The following is an 18,811-nucleotide window of genomic DNA, read 5'->3' as shown; positions in this document are numbered from 1 at the left end:
TACCCGGGCTCCTGAGGGGAGACGCAGGCTCCTGAGGGGAACAGGCCACACGTTGTCAGGAGTTGAGGGCTGGGGTCCACAGTGAGCAGAAACAACCACAACCTGACAGGAATCACCTCACAGCTCACTGCAGCACCCAGGTTTCCGCACTTAGAGACCCTTGTCTCCCATGCTGGCTCTCTGCATCCCACAGGGAATGCGCCTGCTGCATCCCGCTCGGGACGGTGGGGACGGGAAAGGTGATGGGCAAGTACCAGCCCCTGAGGCCGGTTTAGCCCCCTCGAGCTGAAAGCCAGCCCCGCTGCCCGGACCAGGCGAAGCGCAGTGCAGCCCGACGCTGCCAGTGTCCACGGGGGAGAGGACAGAAAGCTAAAGCAGGAGACAGTGACGCGTTTGAAGTTAAAGAGGAAATCTGGGGAAGAATTGGAAGCAGGACCTGGATTTCCTGCTTCCCACTCCTGTGCTTTAACTCCAAGCACATCGCACCTCCCACGGGAATGAGTAAGAGGAGGAACGTGTGCGTCTTCGAACCGCTCGCACTTTTACACCAGAGAGCTCAGCACACGCTCTCCGCCCTGGTGAAGGGCCAAAGCGGAGCAAACGTCTCCTTCTCCCTCGCCACGGGCACAAACTGCAGGTCTGGTAATCCCGGGGATGATTTCTGCAGCCCGCTTTCCTCACCACGGGTGGATGCGGGTTGTGAATGCTGCAGCCTGAATTAGGCTGGCGTTAAGCGCAGTTTAATCATTACACTGGTAATCCTTGATCCCAGCGGGACCAAGCCCGCGGCTGCCTTCCCATGACACTGTCCTGAACACAAACGCATCGCATCAGCAAGACACTGTTTGTCATTTCGACTCACGAATGGGCATTTGACAGTAATTTGGGAAATGCTTTGGCTTTGCGAGGTTTAGATTTGCAGCCCGGAGTGACCAGGAACCACCCCTCGGGCGGGTAAGGCCGAAGGGCTGCGCATAAACAAAGTGCAGTGATTTACGTCTAAGTAACAACTCCCTGTGCTGTTCCCGGGCACGGCCAGCTGCCCCACACGTTTCTTGGTGCCCAGTCGCAGCATTAGGGGAAGGGACCCATAAAGCACAGGAATTTAGTCTTATTTTGGATGAGCTAGGACTCTTTCCGGATCATTTCAGTCTCCGTGAAAACCTGCAGTAGGCCACACGCGACCTCTTACTGAAGATGTGTGACACGGTCACGTCTCAGAACAGTGCCTTTGCTTTCTGCGCAAGCACCTCTTCATTTGTGAGCTATACAGTCTATTTTTATACGAAATCTTTTTAAAAATATATATAATTTTGTATTTTATATCCATTCTCTTTAATTCCCCAGGATTTAACACTGAACACATTGCGGCGTTCTCCCGCTGCCCTCCTGAGCCCAGCTTACAGCACCGCGTGCTGGTTCCCAACGAGGAGAGCTCCTCAGGAGAGGTGAAACGAAGTCCGAGTGTTTTCCAGTGCATAGGAACATCCATCCCTTCAGCCGGAGGGAGCCGGGCCAGAGGCCGAGCCTGCAGGCGAGAGCCCAGGGCAGGCTGCCATGGGCAGGGCGGAGGGGAGCCAGGAAGGGGAACGGGGAGGGATGCAGCTCCAAGGCCCATGGAGCTTTTGCCTCATCTGCCTGGCAGGGACTTTATGTCGCAAACAGCAGAGTCTTCACTCGTGTTTGTCAAAGAAACGTCGTTTTATTCACCCAAGGCAGCGCACACGTTGTGGCCAGGCAGCCGGCCGAATGGATATTCCAGTCCCAGATCCCCCACACCTGACACTGCAGGCTCTCCAAGGGGCTTTTCCGTGAGAACAGCTACTGACCAGCACACATTCCCCTAAACCCAACACCACAGAGCGGGACCTTGCTCGGAATTCACGGAGCAGGCATGCCATCCGTGGGCAGCCAGACCGCTCGTCCACCCAGCGCCAGCGGAGAGAGCGAAGCTGCGGCAGCTCAGACCCTGACCCAGCTGGATTTTCTTTCCTTCACCTTTCATTTTCACCAGTCCAAACCAGTTTGAGTCGGCTGCGTGTAATTTAACTGGTAAGAGCCGTAAACTCTAAGTAGTTACTTGTTCATTCGACAGGGACATCACAGTGTTCAGCGTAAGCAGGAGTAGCGCCCGTTATCTCTTAGAAAAGATGCATAGATAAAAATAAGGTAAAAAGGATCTTCCTATGGGACAACAATTCCTGTACGAGGTGGGAGCTGCAGCCCGTCCCGCCCAGCTCCCCTTGCTGAGGGGCAGCCTTCGAGAGCCTTGCACTGTTCCCCCAGCCCATGAACAAAACCTCAGGTAGAACGGACACAGAACATCATTTCTAAGGTTTGTGGTAACAATCTCATTTTTTAAGGTCATTTCTGTCCCAAATTAAACAGCCAACGCGTTTAATTAGGCTGTGTGCAAGACGACGTCGTCTCTCCGCACATCTTGGCGTGGCGCTGTCACCAGCTCGACCCCTGCTCTCGGCGGACTACAGGGCAGACGGAACCGCTTGCCAGCTCAGGGCAGAAGGAAACGCAGCTCGTCGACCTTTCAACACCCACAAAACAAACACATTACAGTAAAGCTCTCATTTCTGTTAGCTGTGAGGAGTTTCTAAGAGAATGCAGGTCCCCGCCGTTGGTTCCCGGTACAAAACAGCAGGTAGAAAGCCAAAGTAGGAATCGGAAGTCAGAGCAATCCTTTGGCAGCATGTGCAGTTACAATCAGGCCGGAAAAATAAATATGCTCGCCTATAGAAGTATGAAGAGAAAAAACAGACCCTACTACCACCAAACCCCTCTAAAGACACTGCTTTAATAATTAAATTATTTTACACTATCTACAGGTCGTGTATCACAGAATTAGGGATAGAAGAGGCGACAGAATGACAAATCCTGCTTTTATAAAACCTCAGGCTCTAACAATATGCACATATGCAGCTGTGTAGAAAATCGCCGACAGATGAGTATATACATTATTTATACTCAATAATTAACTGAACGCAATCAAATCCCATCTGCCTAGCCACCTCGGTTGCGGATAGTCAGTATTTCTGCTGGACACAAGTTCTGAATCCAACAAAAGCACCTTCCTGAACCTCCATTTCCTAACAGACACGGGGCGCCGATACAAGTGACAGCCGGGTTTCGTTTGGCTACATACTGACTTGGAACACGGGAAACTTTTCCCCAAAATACCTCCACCCAGGAAGAATTTTGAACAGCAGCATCGAAATGAATTCTTCTTCATAAAGACGCCAGCAACAAGTTATCAAAACGCTCCAGTATGGCAACACGTGTTTTTTATACTCAGCTACTCCGACGGGAAGGCTGAAGACAAAGTCACATCAAAAGGAGAGACAAAAAGCTTCCTCCCAGTTGCACAGATTTAAATAAAGTGGCGACTTAAGGAGCAGGTACTGAACACCTTATTGCGTAAGCGCGAGGCCGCAAACGGATACGGTCACCAAACAGCTCCGCAGAATGTAAAAGAAACGGAGGTGGGGCTGAGCGACGGTGGGTTTTATCACTCATCCACACCTACAGTCTGACAGCTCTGACTGGGCAGAAAATTCATACACACTTCTTCAGGCATTGGGGAGTCTCCTGCCCTTAATCAAGGTGGTTTTATCAGTGATTTGCTTCCATTCTTTTCCCCAGTCTGGAGATTGTTACTCACCATAAAATCGTTAAAATGGGTATAAACGTGACTGCGTAAAGCAAGTAGGTAAATAAGGGGGGAAATAAGTGATTTTTTTCAGAGGCTGAACCAGTAAAAGAAAGAAATCTCACATTCCTGAAAGACAATTCAGCTCCTCTCGTACAAACCCCACCCATTTCAAAGTGCATCAGGGAAGACATTCCCAGATTTCTTTTCTGAGCCACCGCATGCTGCTCTGCCGCCATCCCGGGGCAATTCCTCTTCCAAAGACACGTCTGACACATTCAGCCTGCAACCAACCCCTCCTTGAGCTCAGCGAGGGGCCCAACCCCGCGCGCAGGGCAGGCACTGCCTGCATAGACAGCGTGCTCAGGACACCTGCTCCCAGTGGTTTGCGGGCTTCTCCGGCCGTAATCCGCCTTTATTTAGGCACGGGAAGGGTGGCAGAGAAAGGAAATCCAAGAGAGGCAAGAAGCCTCTGGTCCCATAAAGACAATTCCTGTTCCACTCAGCTTCCCACTGGACAGGGAACAAGGCAGCTACTCACAGTCTTCAGCTTCAAACATTCCTGAGCCCTTCCTTTTCCGCAAGGAACTACAGCACTCCTTCACTTCTAAATACATCCAAAAAAGGGTTTCGGGCCGAGTTTCTGGCTCAGCACCTTGTACCCACAGTGTGCCCGCTCCCTCACCCGCTCTCGCAGCACCACTTCTGCCAAAAACACAAGCGAGTTCTGGCACAACTCTGCCCATTTCCTCCAAGAGAAACACATCAGGTCTCCAGCTTCCTGAAATCTAACAGGCAGGACTGTAAAAAAATTTCATTTCTCACGTTCCTGTAGGTACACAGCCCTCGCTGTCACAACATCAAATCGTAATGAGAGCAACGCGTGACAATCACTGAGCATCCTCCAGTTTCCAGAAACACATTTCAATTCAATTATTTTTGGATAATCTCAAGATTCACAAGCCACTGCAGCAAGGGGCTCAGAGCAATCTGACACTGTTTGGACCCTGATCGAGTTCGAGCTATTTTAAGGATCAGAGCCGACGCACACTTTGACTCGGCATCGCCCCGACGCAGTGCTTCACCTCAGTTAACAGGAAAATGTATTGTGACATCCGTGACAGGGTTCTGCAATAATCACTAGGCCAGGCCACCTCTGCTCAGGAATTCAGAAATGGGAGGGGGTTTGTTTTTAAAGGAGAGGCTGCTGGTGGTAATTTGTTTGTTGCTGCAGGACAGAATGAGGAGGAACTGCCCCGGGGTAAGCTGGTCCTTGAGGCAAACTCGAGGTGCTGTTCTGGTAAGCCGACATATCCACCGACATGCCCAGCGGCGGCTGGGTGTAAGCAGCGGTGCCGGCAGCCGACGGAAGGCCAGGGCTCTGGTTCACGTACGTCTGGTTTAACACGGCATCCGGTCCCGGGCTGTAACAAAACAAAACGCAGCTAATTCTGACGAGTTCATGCCCATTTTGCCAACAAGCAGATCTGCAAACGAGAATATTGCTTAGTCCAAAGGGCCAGCTGTGTGGTTTCAAAATGATTGTTATGCATCACTGTCAATATCCCAGGAACACACAACCTCCAGGCAAAGGAAAACCACCACTGGTAAGAAGGTGATGCAAAACTTGAATGTAGCGATACCTTAAATACGCAGCTTGAGCGGGCGGAGTTGCTCCGGAAGAATTCATACTCGGCGGCAGGGACCTCAGCTGCCCCATCTGATCAGGTCCCAGGCTGTAGCCTGGGGACACGGTGACCTGGTGAACTCCCTGGATCATGTAGGTCCCACTAGGTGGCTGTACAGGGTACGACTGTAAATTAAAGCACACGTTGTACACCTTTTATTTTTCATTAAAGAGCAGCAAACGTGACACTCGGCACCATGAGCTAATAGGTGCGGGGTCAAAGGCTGAATGAGCAGCGATTAGTTCTTCCAGTGAGGTTCTCAAACCAAGACACGTAACTTCTCCTAAGAGGTTGTAAACAGCCCCCCTTCACTTCATTGAAAGGCACCCTCCTCAGAAACGCACTGCTAACAAGGTCAGTGCATAATAACGGGAAGAATCACCTCGGCATCACATACAAAACCTCTGCCCTTCCCAGCTCCCTTGTTTCTTTCTCTCCGACTTGCCTTGTCTCCAAAACGTTCAATCCTTACACGTGCTGATGCAGAGCTGAGTAGGAGGATGGGCACCACATGAGGTTTGCTATTTAACACGTGAAAACCTAACAACGCTCTAAGACTGTAACACAAAAGGAAAGAAAAACCTTTTGGTTTTTGCATTTCTGGTTAAGATAATGCAAGTCTTTGCCCAGAGCTCAGATGAAGAGGTGGTGCAACGCACTTAGGCTACACAATAGGCACCCGTTTGGCGTTATCTGGTGTTTTTCACCGCTGGCAGCATCCATGTTGGAAGAGTAACTCCAGTTGCCTTTTCCCTTAAGTTACTTTTAAACCTCCAAATATGATGAATTTTCCATCGTTACCAGGAGTTAAGGACACGGAATTACTTTTAACTGACATATTTTCAGATCTAGCGGTTGCTATGGCAACTATTCTTTCCCCACTGAACAATTAACATCAAAATCAAATTTGCTTAAAGTAAAACACTCATTCCACGCCTTCGCCAAAAAAGGATCTTGAAAACCTCTCTCCCCTCCAGCTTTGTGTTCCTGACCCACCAACGTGGCTACTGGAAATCCTGTACAGCAGTTCTGAGCGACGACACCCCCAGTACAACATGTTCGTGCCTTAAGGAACAAAGAGAGCTAAAACCAGACCAGTGTTTCTATATTTAGCGGTACCACGCACCCATGATTAACGCGCTAATACTGAAGTTCCCTCGCATCTCCACTCTTAGGTAAGAAGGTAACATTTTCCTTTCAGCGTGAGGACATGACTCACGGCAAGAATATCCACCACGCTGCTGCAACACACATGCCTAAGGGTACAAAAGGAAGCATAGCAGGAACCTTTCTGTATTTTTTAATAACGTTTACTCGAACACACACTAAGAAAACTCTTACTGTACAAGCAGGCAAGTGCAAACTGAAGTCCGTAAATGGTATTTTGCCCTAGAAGCTATAAAAAGTCACCAGGCGATGTCAGCTTGCTCGTAGGCTAACAAGAAAGCAGCCACTTCATTTCTGCTGTCATCTTTTTAAATCAAAATCTATATTCGGCAAGTCTATTTCCAGAAAGGGATACTGACCTGCACCGAAACCCCGGAAGATGTAGGTGGGTATTGTGCAGGGTGGTGGAGTTTGGAGTAGGCTGAATACATGGGCGCTTCATTCATCAGCTTGTTATAGAGCTCCAGAGCTTCCAGAACTTTCACATTCAGCTCAGATAATTCTGAATGCTTTCTGTTTCAAAACAAACACGTGCAAACACTAAGTGTCTCTAACATCTAGTGTTAGATGGTGAAAGAACGGCAGTTCATTCCGAATATGCAAAGAAAACAAACTTTTTAGCAGCAAATGGTAGATGTCTTGTACATCTACATCACAAAGATTGCCACTCTGTTTCCTACACCAACGGGGCCAGAAGGGGAGTCCCAGTGGTGAACACCTTCTCCTCCCTAGCTGTGATAAGAAAGGCAACTCCACGGGTGCTAGTTACCTTTGCTTTCCACCCTCTGCGGGAAGAATTCCTTCCTGATGTCCAATCTCAATCTCCCTCTTTCCGTTTAAACCTGTTACCCCTTGTCCTGTCACCCCCTGCCCTTGGAAAAACGCACCCAGCAACTTAGGCAGCAGATTTTTGGAGAGCAGCAGTCAAATCCGAGCATGCACACGTAACCAAAACATTCAACAATAAAGGTAGAATTGTCAAAATTTCATCCCTGCAAGATTTTCTAGCTTGGGAGAGGGAAGTATCCCCCTGAAAAGTTAACACAACGGCACACCCTGAAGTGAATCATAGCAAGTAACGCAGACACTATGTTAGGGCTCACCTATCTATCTCTTCCAGCTTCTCATCTATCATTGGACCCATCTGCTGACAAATATCTGTGAAGACAAAAGCGTCAAGGGAGTTAATGTCTCGCACAACTAGAAGTTGCAAGCAAGAATGCAGCCAAGAAGTACTCCACCCAAGCACACCAAACCAGCGTACGGAACTGGAGAGTGCGCCTGGTCACCACATATGTCCCCTTCCTCCAGCCTGGACAGCCCTAAAAAAGGACTTTGGCTATTCTGCTTTGACCTCCTCTCTCCTCTTTACCCCCTCAAACAAGAGACTGGTGAAAAACATGGGAAATTTGGCATTTCTGCTTGCGCTATGCAAAATCTAGGACTTTCATCTCCAATCTGGCCTGTCTATAAACCTGCATGAATCCCATCTAGATCTGCTGAACTGCACAGCTTCCTTGACCTTCACTTTTTCCATTCTAGAAACAAAGAATCACAGACTGGTTTGGGTTGGAAGGGACCTTAAAGCCCACCCAGTGCCACCCCCTGCCATGGGCAGGGACACCTTCCATAGCCCAGGTTGCTCCCAGCCTCATCCAGCCTGGCCTTGGACACTCCCAGGGATGGGGCATCCACCGCTTCTCTGGGCAACCTGTCCCAGTGCTCCCCACCCGCTGCGGGAAGAGGAGAAACAATCCTTTCTGATGTACACCTGAGTACACCTCGAACTAACTGGCTGTTCAGCAAGCTGATCAGCCTCCCCCCTCTCAGCCAGCAGTGCTTTGAAAACATTCTGACGCAAAATTAATTGCTCATTTCAAGCAGAGTTTTGATAGGGGATAGATCTTGCAATGATCAGGCATTTACAGTAGCTGGAAGTTACGTAAATCCCGCTGCTAACCAGGGAGTTGGCTTGGCAACTATTAGAAAATTTCGAGTTCTACACACAGCCCCACGCTCCCACTGTGAACCAGCTATTTTCCAGCACTGAGTACAGCCCATGGTGTCTCTAAGCTTAAAATAAACGCAGAAGAACCACCAGCTCAATCCACAAAAGGTAATTGTGAGAGGAAATACAAAAACCAGCTAACTTAGTGCTCCAAGTACCTTCTGAGTCTAGAAGATCTGGAGAATCAAGCTTTAAATCTGTGGGATCTATACTCTGAAGCACCTGCAGTGTTTTATCCATCTTATCCTGAAAGGCGAAGAGAAGATTAAGAGGAGTTATTTTTGATGCATGGCAGGGACTGTTTCAATTTTCATATTTAAATAAAGAGTTGGTTATATTTACATAAAGAACTATCTGCTCACACTCAGTAACGAAATGATGTTTCAAACAATGTAAAATCTCAGCAATATTTATATTACAGTGATCGCATACCTCGTCTATATAAACTGGTTCGGGTTCTGCTTTCTTAATTTCTTCTGTAGTATCCTCAGGAACAGAATTTTTATCCACAGTTGCTGAAAGAACAAATATTAGTTTCTTTTCTGCGGCTGTGTTGCTACACTAACGTAAAACACACATTTTCTCCTCCCTTGCCATCAGTTCTCTAAATGAGAGCACTTTAAGCAGTGATACACCTAGTTGCTGGAGAAAGGAAAACAGGTCTCAGAGAATCACAGAACAGTTCGGGTGGGAAGGGACCTTAAAGCCCACTCAGTGCCACCCCCTGCCATGGGCAGGGACACCTTCCATAGCCCAGGGTGCTCCAAGCCTCATCCAGCCTGGCCTTGGACACTTCCAGGGATGGGGCATCCACAGCTTCTCTGGGCAACCTGTCCCAGTGCTCCCCACCCTCTGCGGGAAGAATTCCTTCCTCATGTCCCATCTCCATCTCCCTCTTTCTGTTTAAACCCGTTCCCCCTTGTCCTGTCACTCCCTGCCCTTGGGAAAAGTCCCCCCCAGCTTTCTTGTAGCCCCCCCAGGCACTGGAAGGGGCTCTAAGGTCTCCCCGGAGCTTTCCCTTCTACAGAAAATGTTTGCCTAGAAAACATTCTGAGAAGCTGCTTCCTTTGGGCTATCAGCCTGAGGACGAACCTCGGCCCAACAAGGGAAAGACTCTTGAGTCATATTAACATCTAAAACCACTTCCAACACACGCACAGCGACTTTCCGCCAAGTTCTAAGTGTTAGGATTTATTTTGGTATCGTGAGCATGAATAACACTAGCAGTGTGATGCTTACAAACCGCTGACGGGCGTATGAATGTTATTCTCTTCCAGGTCTGGTGTCTGAAAAGAGACTCTGACATTTTAAATGGCGAGTTACTGGATCCACACAGAGTATGGTACTGAAAATGAATTTTGGGAAACTGAATTTCGGTAACAGGAAAAATGTATCAACTGAGAAGAGAATCAGAAGACTGAAATTGTTTGCGTGAGCTACAGCAGTGCTACGCGCCGGCTTGCTCAAAACAAGGGCAGGATTGCGCTCTCAACTCATCCCTTGGGCTTGTTTCAGGAAATTATTTTCCTGATGGTCTAATCAGTAGTTCCACCACAAACGCACCTTTCCAAACTAATCTGACAGCTTTTAGCAGCTGACTTACCTGCCTCGGGTTCCACAGTTAAATCCGAAGTCACAAAATTAGATGGAAACAGTCCTACTCCTCTGTGATTTTCACCTTTCCACCAATTGGTGTCACTGGGGAAATAAAGCTGCATTACACAACTCTGAACAAGAAAGCTTCGTGTCAGTGACATCTTTTGGGCTTTTGACAGAAAACCCGCAATCTCTAACGTGCTGTTTCCCCGTTTATCCAACACCCAAGGCAACGGAGAGCGTGGAGATCCCAAGGCAACGGAGAGTGTTTGTGGAGATCAGCAGCAAAGCCCCAGCCAGGAGCTGGGGGAGAATAGGAGGGATCGAGGCAAGCAAATTCATTCAATAATCAATAAAATCACTCAAAACTTAACACACCTCTCCAGTTTTTAGACTGATACGTTACAACCAACTAACATTTACCTTAAAAACCACAAACAAACCGGACCTACGCCACAGAACGAAATACCCAACGTACTACAGAGAGGTTGTCCCTGCACTGAAAATGACCTGAGGTCAAAAGCTCGGGGTATGGAAAGAACAGGGGAAGATAAAGGGAGTTGAGGGAGGCCAGAGTGACAACACATTTCTGTGGGGAAAAAGCACATGCTTCTCTAAGAAAACGACAGTGCTGGAATAGGGATGCCTTCATCGCAGAGTATCATACCTGTCATCCAAAACAACAATAATTTCTCCACTTTTAAAGGTGAGCTCATTGTCCTCGACAGCTTCAAAGTCATACAGAGCTCGCACCTTCCTCGAGTTTGGATTGCTTTGCTGAATTTCTGCAGACGGGTACAAGGATTTCGTTTCCATTTGTTGCTGTTTCTGCTCTTGCAAAGACAATTCGATAGCTGCGTGAGGGGAAAAAAAGAGAAAGTAAGTGTATTTTACCCCTGTGCACAAAGGCAGTCTGCTTTCCTAGTAAAGCTAAGCAGAAACGCATTGAGTTACAAACATGGTCTGTATCTGCTCCTCTGATACTTCAAGTTCAAAATCTTGGCTCTAAACTACTAGCCCTGTTTCACATTTCAAGAGCTTAACTCTGCCCTGCAACAGGATTAAAAGACAGGACAGAATCACGCACCAGTTATGCAACACTGAGAAACCCTCTGCTTCTCGTGGTACAGCCCACTGCTCGAAGCGACGAACACTACTCGGGTCAGGAGCATCATGAGGATGACCCAAAATACTGCTAAATCTGTATAAACAACAGTAACTATAGCCAAGAAAGAATAAAACATTTAGTGTGATTTTTGTAAAGCCTCAAGATGAAGGCTAAAACAAAACATGTGGGTGCAGAAGGGAAGAGACCAAGCTCCGTGGAGCGCAAGCGGTCACAAGGCAATGCTGATGGCTACGTGACGGGGAAGAATATACGTTACCCCCAACACTCGTCTGCGAGGGAGACCCCTTCATACCATTCTGAATGATACAGTGTTAGTTCCCAACCCACTGTGCCCTTGTTTGCAATTCTGTGCAGCAGAAGGGAGTACAGCTTCCTATTTCTGTGCTTTTTAACCCAACTTCTAGAGCGCAAGCCTAACCCCAGGCTGTGACAAGCGATTTACCTTTAGCTATATCTTCATCTTCTTTGGTTTTACTTGATGAGGAACCATTCTTAGCAGCATTTGTGGTGGCCTGCCAACGTGTTAACAAGAAGTTTGGGTTACAAAGGAAAATGTAAGCTCTGTAATTATATACCTTAAAAAATCAGTAGGAAGTTGCTCCTGGTTAGCTGTCTTCCTGTGCTGAATTAAGATGACCTTCTAGAAGGAAAAATTACCACTCCTGAGAATCTCAGCCAGGTTTTGTTTTCAGCAAAGAACTTAATAAAATAAACAATCAGATCTAATTTAAGTAACTAATCTAACTAATTATTTTAGTCTCATTTACTGAGGTGAGACTACTCATTTACATAACTACTCTTCCCACCTTTGTCCTCCACCCCTCCCTTCAAAAGGGGAGAAAAGCTCCTTGGAGTCCTACGTCGGAAAGACCCAAGTTACTATGCGGCAGCTGGACTCGCTGAAAAGGGAGCTCTCTCTCAGGATCCGAGCACAAAGCTACCCTCTCTCTCTGCTGGTGAGACAGTGGGAAGGAAAATGTACAGAAAGGTGGGAGCTGCTGACTTAACTCTCCACAACAGCTCAGGGAGATCATCTCAGAGTTCTCATCCCAATGAGGAAGTCTTTCCGCACACACCAGGAACAAAGAACCTAGCTTCAGACAGCCGTGTCTAGGATGTATCAAGGTTCCCAGAAAACAACGCCTCACAAGCATACCAAATACTAACAAGCCTCAGCTTTGCTTGTTTGAAGCAAAGGGCGCAGGGTAAAAATATGAAGATGTCATTTTATGTGGATTTGTAGGGAAGGAAGCAGAACTGGTTGCCAGTACTCTAGATCGTCCATGTTTCTGCCATGTGTTTTAACACATACCCTACATTTAGAAGTGAAAACATCTTTGTAGAAGGAAGGAAAGACTGGAAAAGTAAAAATCCCTCTATGTTTAATACAGAGAAAAGTAAACTTCATGTAAGGAATACATAATAGAAGCTGCAATTCTGATTTTCAGGACTGATTGTCACCCGACTCATAATTAACATGAAAACACTTGTAAGCATCAATAATAAAGCAGAGGAAAAAAGCCACCTGCCATCCTATCTGCCAGCTAAAAGGCAGATATTGGGCATAAGACACCACCAAAAGTGAAATACCAAGGGTGAGGTTAGGGATTGGAGCACGCCGCTTACGGCAGAGCCAGGACAACTCCTGACGTGAACAGGTAACTGCACGAACAAGGAATGGGGTCTTGGAAAAGGCAAGCGTGGCACAGAATGTCTCCATTCCAGACACTGCCTTTTGTTTTGTGAGGCTCTGGGGAGAAATGAAGGTACGTGCTCCCAGTCAGCAATGAGAACCATGAAACACCAAGTACAAGGTGTGGGTGTAGAACTGCTTTGATTTAAGGTGGTGACAGCTCCACGAAGCTCTAAAGTACCTGAAGGAACGAAGAATCCAAAATGAAACAACTCCTAAGGGCACCATGAAATAGCCTTTGGTCTGTTCTCGTTTTTCTTAGGAGGGCAAGGCCATAACAAAAAGGAACAGGGATCCCAGCAGTGCCGTGTATCCCCAGCCAGCTTTTACCTGCGATCCAGCTGCAGGAAAAGTTACACCTTCTTCTTTCAAAGATTTAATGGTTGCAGATATCAAGCTACACTGTGGGTCTTTCTGAAATTCTTCTGACCATTCCACCATTAGAGTTTTAAGCTTTTCACATACTTTTGGATGAGCCTAGAAGACAAACAGGCATAAAAAGGGATGATTGTACCGCAAAACCAACAGAAACAGTTGTTCCCTCTCCATAAAGCTCTGTGACCAACCCATTTTTCTATAGATTAACTATTTCTATTAATTCTTTGTATTGTTATGCCCCTCCCAACCACGTAAGTCTGTCTTGCGGGGAAAGACAGTATCTTAGACTCTACCCCTTCTCTACCTCTGATGATCTCTGCTTTCTTCTCCTCAGCTGCCAGACCACGTTTCTCCCCGCTGACTTATCAAATGATGGGACTCACAACCACCCGATCTCTGTACCATCGCTGTATACGCACGTGTGTCTCCTGGGTTCAGATTCTCTCACAAGAAGGAATTACACACTACATACTGCGCCACTCGGCTCGTGGGACAGTTTACAGGAGCTAATGGGTCCTGAGTTAGGAGCTGAGGTGCAGGGACAGTCTGGTAAAGGAAGGTGCTTGCTTGCAGTGGGGGCAAACCCAGATCAAGTTTAGGCTCTGCCTCAATTCCCCTGGCCCTCACATTCTTCTCCAGCCTCCTGCAGCAAAGAGGCTCTACAGCTCCCCTTCCGCTGCCCTCATCCACAGGATTTATGGCTACTCTAAATCCACACAGAACCACTGATTTCACTCAAATGTTATATGCTAACAACCTCACCCAAAGGGATAATCCATCTGCAGAAATGCAGGTCAGAGTCATGTATTGTACTCCACTGCATGGCTAAAGAAAACCCTTCCGAGCATGCCTCAGTAACACTAAACATCAGTTGCTCTTAATCCTGTAACCGGGTAATAGCCTTAAAAAATTTACTGGAGCAAGAAGAGCAGCTCTTCAACACAGCAGCTCACATACGTGAGGGTCACGCCACAGCACAAGGGTGAAGCATGGAGCAAAGCACTTGGGACTCCCCGTGCCTTCTGCTTCCGTTGAGGTGGAACCCAAAGCCCCCAGGTCACCTCAGGATACCCGCTGGAGAATCAGATGTAGCTGCCGGGCTCTCCCCCTGCCACACTTGGCTCGTCTGGATAAGAGCCTGGGATGGCGCAAACGCGGCGCGCGGCCAAGATTTCGGCGTAGTCAGACCGCGCCGCAAGCCTGTGCCTCACACGGAAGCGTACGATGAGCAGTACAGACGCGGACAGGTTTGGGCTCGAGCACACGTTTACTTGAAAGAAGAGGTGTGGCTCAATAGGCTCCGTATCAGCACGGAGACACTTGTAACACCTGTCTGCACTCATTTTCCATTGGAGAAAAGGCAGAAAGTCCAGTTTTATCTGCCCTCTGAAGATTATTCCTTTGAGTGGGCCAGGGGTAAAACATGTTACCCAACAATAACCCAAATTACGCTCCAGTGGACCACCCTTCAGCGGGATTAAAGGTTTGGTTTGACACCCACAAGTACTGTCAGACCCCGAAGGTCAATGTTCGATTCCAGAATGGCCCATGGCTAATGAGAACAAAGAGGAGGCCTTTAAGACCTATTTTTCCATACAAAGCAAAAAACAGAAGAGCTATGAACTCATTTTGCTTCCCAGCAATTTTATTAGTTTCCTTAATTGCTTTGCTGATGATTCCAGGCCTCCCATATGTTTGAAGACGAACTTCTTAACCCATTAGTCGTTTTTGTCTTCAACTGGAGCAGTAACCAGGGGAAAGCTGTTTCTGCTTACCCAATTCATCACACCCAGATTTAGATCCCACCAACTGCTTGACCCTACCCATCTACGTCTTCCTGTCTTTGCTACCTCCTCACTCAGCCTTCTGAGAATCTCTGGAAACGAAGAGAATTGTCCAAAGACTTTATCCTTTTCCTTGTAAAAACACAGTTCAACTTTCTCATGGTTTTCCCTCTGCACTTCAGCCCATAAATTTCATTCAAGCCCAATAAGAATGCTCTTCAAGAAAAGCTGCTCGCACCATTATCGAATTAACTGAGCTTCGAAAGAGTCACATATCTTAAAGTTGCTCATGTCATTCTATATAAATTTGGAGTAGGTATTATCAGCCTACCATGATTCTAATGAATTCTATTTTCAGAGTAATACAAATTTCAGCACACAAATTTCAGCGATGAGACAAACAAGGCAGCAGTATCTGCAACTGCACCAAAACTAGAAAACGCATCTTAACGACAATACTAGTTTTGCCAATTCTTTGCTCTGCTGAGACAAAGCAAAGAAGTTACCAAATAACAGTCCCCCAGTGCTTAAGGTTATAAAAAATTACCTTATTTATTATCCCTCGAGCTTCACTAGCAAAATCACGAGAACATACTTCCAAGTGAAATATTTTTCCACAGTTGGATACGCAGGCTCCTAAAAGCTGACAGCAGAAATACAATTGTGAAAGTGCATGACAGCAGTGAAAACAATCCAAAATAAAAGCATGCACCGACAGAGTTCAATTTCATCCTCAGTTCAGCACTGTGACGAGACAGAAAGGTGTTAATTGATGGGTACACATTTAACAGCTCAGTACGGACAGACACTTGAAAACAGTGGGAGTCTACTCACTGTCAGAGCTTGCAGGGCGACGTGGGGAACCTTATGATTGACTCTCTTCATGATGGCTTTAAGGCAATCCTTGGCTCTGGAAAAGGAACACCCAAACCGTTACTGATAAACGGGACTGACACCACCTGCGGAATGACCGACACCAGATCTCACGTGGGGTAAGCAAGCAAAACTGGGTCTGTTGTAACCAAACCCGAACTTCTCCCGGAGCTGGCCCAGAAATAAACGTGTAGCAACTTGTTTGTTCCTATATGTGTACGGGATCAGAACAGACTCTGGTTTTACACTGGCCTTTTGCATTCAATTCCACAAAACTGCTGCCAGGTCACAAGGGGAGCCATTGCCATTAAGCTGAGGAGATGGATTTGAAGCAGGCAATGAAAGGAATGTCTGCATAAAACAGAGTGAGGAGCAGAAACGATTCACTAGATGATTGTTTTACTGGCTACTGTAAAGGGCCTCTACGTATTCAGTGTCGAAATCGTGCTCACAGGTTGTCAGCTCTTGGATCCCATTTTCAAGACACTAAAGACACAAAGATTTTACCATTTGTTTCAGCAAAATCTGAGGTAAGTACACTGATTAGCACTCTAAATGTTACTCTGCTAAGGAGTTTCTTACTTCAAACGAGCATTAACGGCACAAATGTTACTCTGCTAAGGAGTTTCTTCAAACGAGCATTAACGGCACGCACCAGCTACATGAGCTGGGGCATACGTAAAGCTTCATTAACACTCTTCTTCTGACCCCCACCCCTAAAATGAGCAGATTTAAAACACCCCTCTCTACAGCTGTATTTTGGCACTACAAAACCCCAGATTTTTAAGAAAGGACTCAAAGGATATTCTACCCTTTCTTAAGGACTAGAGATTCCCAGATTGAATAATTTGCTATTACTCCCTGTGAGAGGTATTTAATGCAAGAACTTTCTCAGTGTAGCGACCTTAAATCTTACATCTAACCGATAAAACTTCTAAGATCACTTAAGAATTCAAGCCTATGTGCTCATTCAGGTTTACTTCAAAACATCTTAAAAGATTACCTTAAAATTCAGCAAAGGCTTTTGGCTGTTACAGGGCCACTGAACTACCACTTACGTTTCAGTGTTACCCCTGAGGCTGAACTGATTCCAACTGATCCATGTTTTGAGCCCAATTTTTTCCTCTTTTCTCCACCATCAGTCTCATTCTTCCTACTGAAGGACCACAGGCAAACTTCTCACCTAACAGCCCTAGCGAGATGGAAGGACCACAGGCAAACTTCTCACCAGAAACAGCTAACGGCCCTAGCGAGATAATTTTCTGCAAGGAAACCAGTTCACTTTTTGCTAGTGGCACAGTCACTTCTGGGAATTTATGCACGATCATTAAACGTGAACGACCCCGCCTACTGCACAAAACTGTAAAAATAGGAATGCACTCCGCATACACGAACTGCTCTACGAGAAATCCCGTTGGAACGTTTCTTTCAAAGCATTTTAAAGCCAAGGACACGTATCTGTAGAGCCTGCGGAGCATCAGATCGGCAGCACTCACTGCATAGCTGGCTACAACGCGCATCTTGAGACGCGTTCTCTCCGACCCAGCCTTCACACCAACATGAAATTCCATCCCGGAACGCCAAGACCCAGCTTACCCATTAGGAGTACTTCCAACTTTGTCACATATATCCATTATAAGACCCCAGTCCTCACTGGTGTTATATTCATTTGTAGCCTTCTCTGTAAAGAAAAATAGGATTGATTAATACTTCATACCCTATTAAGTTCAGATTCAGCCAACAAGCACTGCCTCAGTCGCCCCCAAATTAACCCCCCACGCACAGAACCCCAAAAGGCAGGCAGGGTCCTCTACAGATTAGCACGAACCCCTGCTATCTTAGAGTGTTGCATACCACATGTTGTCACAGGGGAAGAGCAGCACTGAACTAACAGATGTTTACAAGCATTTAAAAGATCCAAAACCAGAAACAATTCTTGAAGTGTAACATTGTCAATGATGAAAAAGAAACTATTCCTGTAAACTTTGTTTAGTTACGCCAAGTTTAAGTCACAGCCCTGGTTTACAGCTGCCTTCTAATATTTGCATGCTGTTATGGGCAGATATTCCAAGAAAGATAAAGTATCTTTTCAGGGCTCCAAAGAAAAACCATCTCCTCATTCAACACACTTCAGATATTTGTTCTTACTATATTTTTCAGGAAATATAAACACCATCTAAATGTCTGGTATTTAAACTAAATTGAAAGATTTAGGTTTCTGTGTTACCACATAATCACGGAATGGTTTAGGTTGGAAGAGACCTTAAAGACCATCCAGTTCCAATGGTTATATATTAATCCCATCAGAATGCAATTCAAAATTACAGTGACATCCTAATCAATACTATACTTCAGTAAGAGAAGCCAGTAAATCCCTTTGGGATCGAGGATTTTAAAGACCAGTAGCTGAAGGCAGAGCCTAACAGTCACTCACTATTAGTGTGGTGGTGTTGGGTGACAAGAGCTGCTACACAGTCATGTTTGCTCACAGCAGTGGTAAACTTTTTGGATAACTGGATAAAAAGTGAATTGCAGGATAAACCCAATGTCACATGCACAATTAAGGGCCTTCGCTGATAATCAGCTTGGCCCCAATTACAACTTGCTTTTGCAGTTAAAAGTTGTAACAACACAGGGGCAAGCTCAAAATGGTTCCCACAAAGGACACGCAAGCAGAGCAGCCAGCAGTGCCCCAAAATGCCTGTCATTAGCTGGAAAAGCAGACCAAGGAGGAGGAACACAAGTCTGTGATTTTGGCCACAGGTTATCGATGTAAGCTTAGGCTAACTCTTTAAGGGAAGCCACAAAACTGCTCCGAGGGCTGGAGTCCCTCT

At 46.6% G+C, this 18,811-nt stretch overlaps 1 protein-coding gene across 1 annotated transcript; it reads right to left on the bottom strand.

The window, feature by feature from the left end:
- Nucleotides 1–4,844: 4,844 nt before the first annotated feature.
- On the bottom strand, nt 4,845–17,653 carry STAM2 (signal transducing adaptor molecule (SH3 domain and ITAM motif) 2). Its single transcript, XM_010157320.1, has 13 exons — nt 17,574–17,653; nt 15,939–16,014; nt 15,652–15,747; nt 13,273–13,419; nt 11,692–11,761; nt 10,788–10,974; nt 10,128–10,222; nt 8,957–9,039; nt 8,683–8,770; nt 7,620–7,674; nt 6,876–7,029; nt 5,305–5,474; nt 4,845–5,085 (listed from the first exon to the last, which is right to left on the bottom strand). Exons 1-13 carry the CDS (start codon nt 17,609–17,611, stop codon nt 4,854–4,856), a joined length of 1,491 nt encoding a protein of 496 aa, XP_010155622.1. The 5' UTR covers nt 17,612–17,653; the 3' UTR covers nt 4,845–4,853.
- Nucleotides 17,654–18,811: the final 1,158 nt, after the last annotated feature.

This window comes from Eurypyga helias, unplaced genomic scaffold, assembly GCF_000690775.1.
Source record: "Eurypyga helias isolate BGI_N326 unplaced genomic scaffold, ASM69077v1 scaffold47538, whole genome shotgun sequence".
In the NCBI taxonomy this organism is placed as follows: domain Eukaryota; kingdom Metazoa; phylum Chordata; class Aves; order Eurypygiformes; family Eurypygidae; genus Eurypyga; species Eurypyga helias.
The sequence above is the reverse complement of the archived record's forward strand: the minus strand, read 5'-3'. Positions and strand labels throughout refer to the sequence as shown.

Excerpts from the sequence above, each read along its gene's own strand:
- STAM2 (XM_010157320.1), bottom strand. The coding sequence starts at position 17,611 with ATGGATATATGTGACAAAGTTGGAAGTACTCCTAATGG. Across the intron at positions 16,015-17,573 it reads GTTGGAAGTACTCCTAATGG|AGCCAAGGATTGCCTTAAAG; the intron begins GTAAGCTGGGTC and ends TTCCTTTTCCAG. Across the intron at positions 15,748-15,938 it reads TCGCCCTGCAAGCTCTGACA|CTTTTAGGAGCCTGCGTATC; the intron begins GTGAGTAGACTC and ends TTCTGCTGTCAG.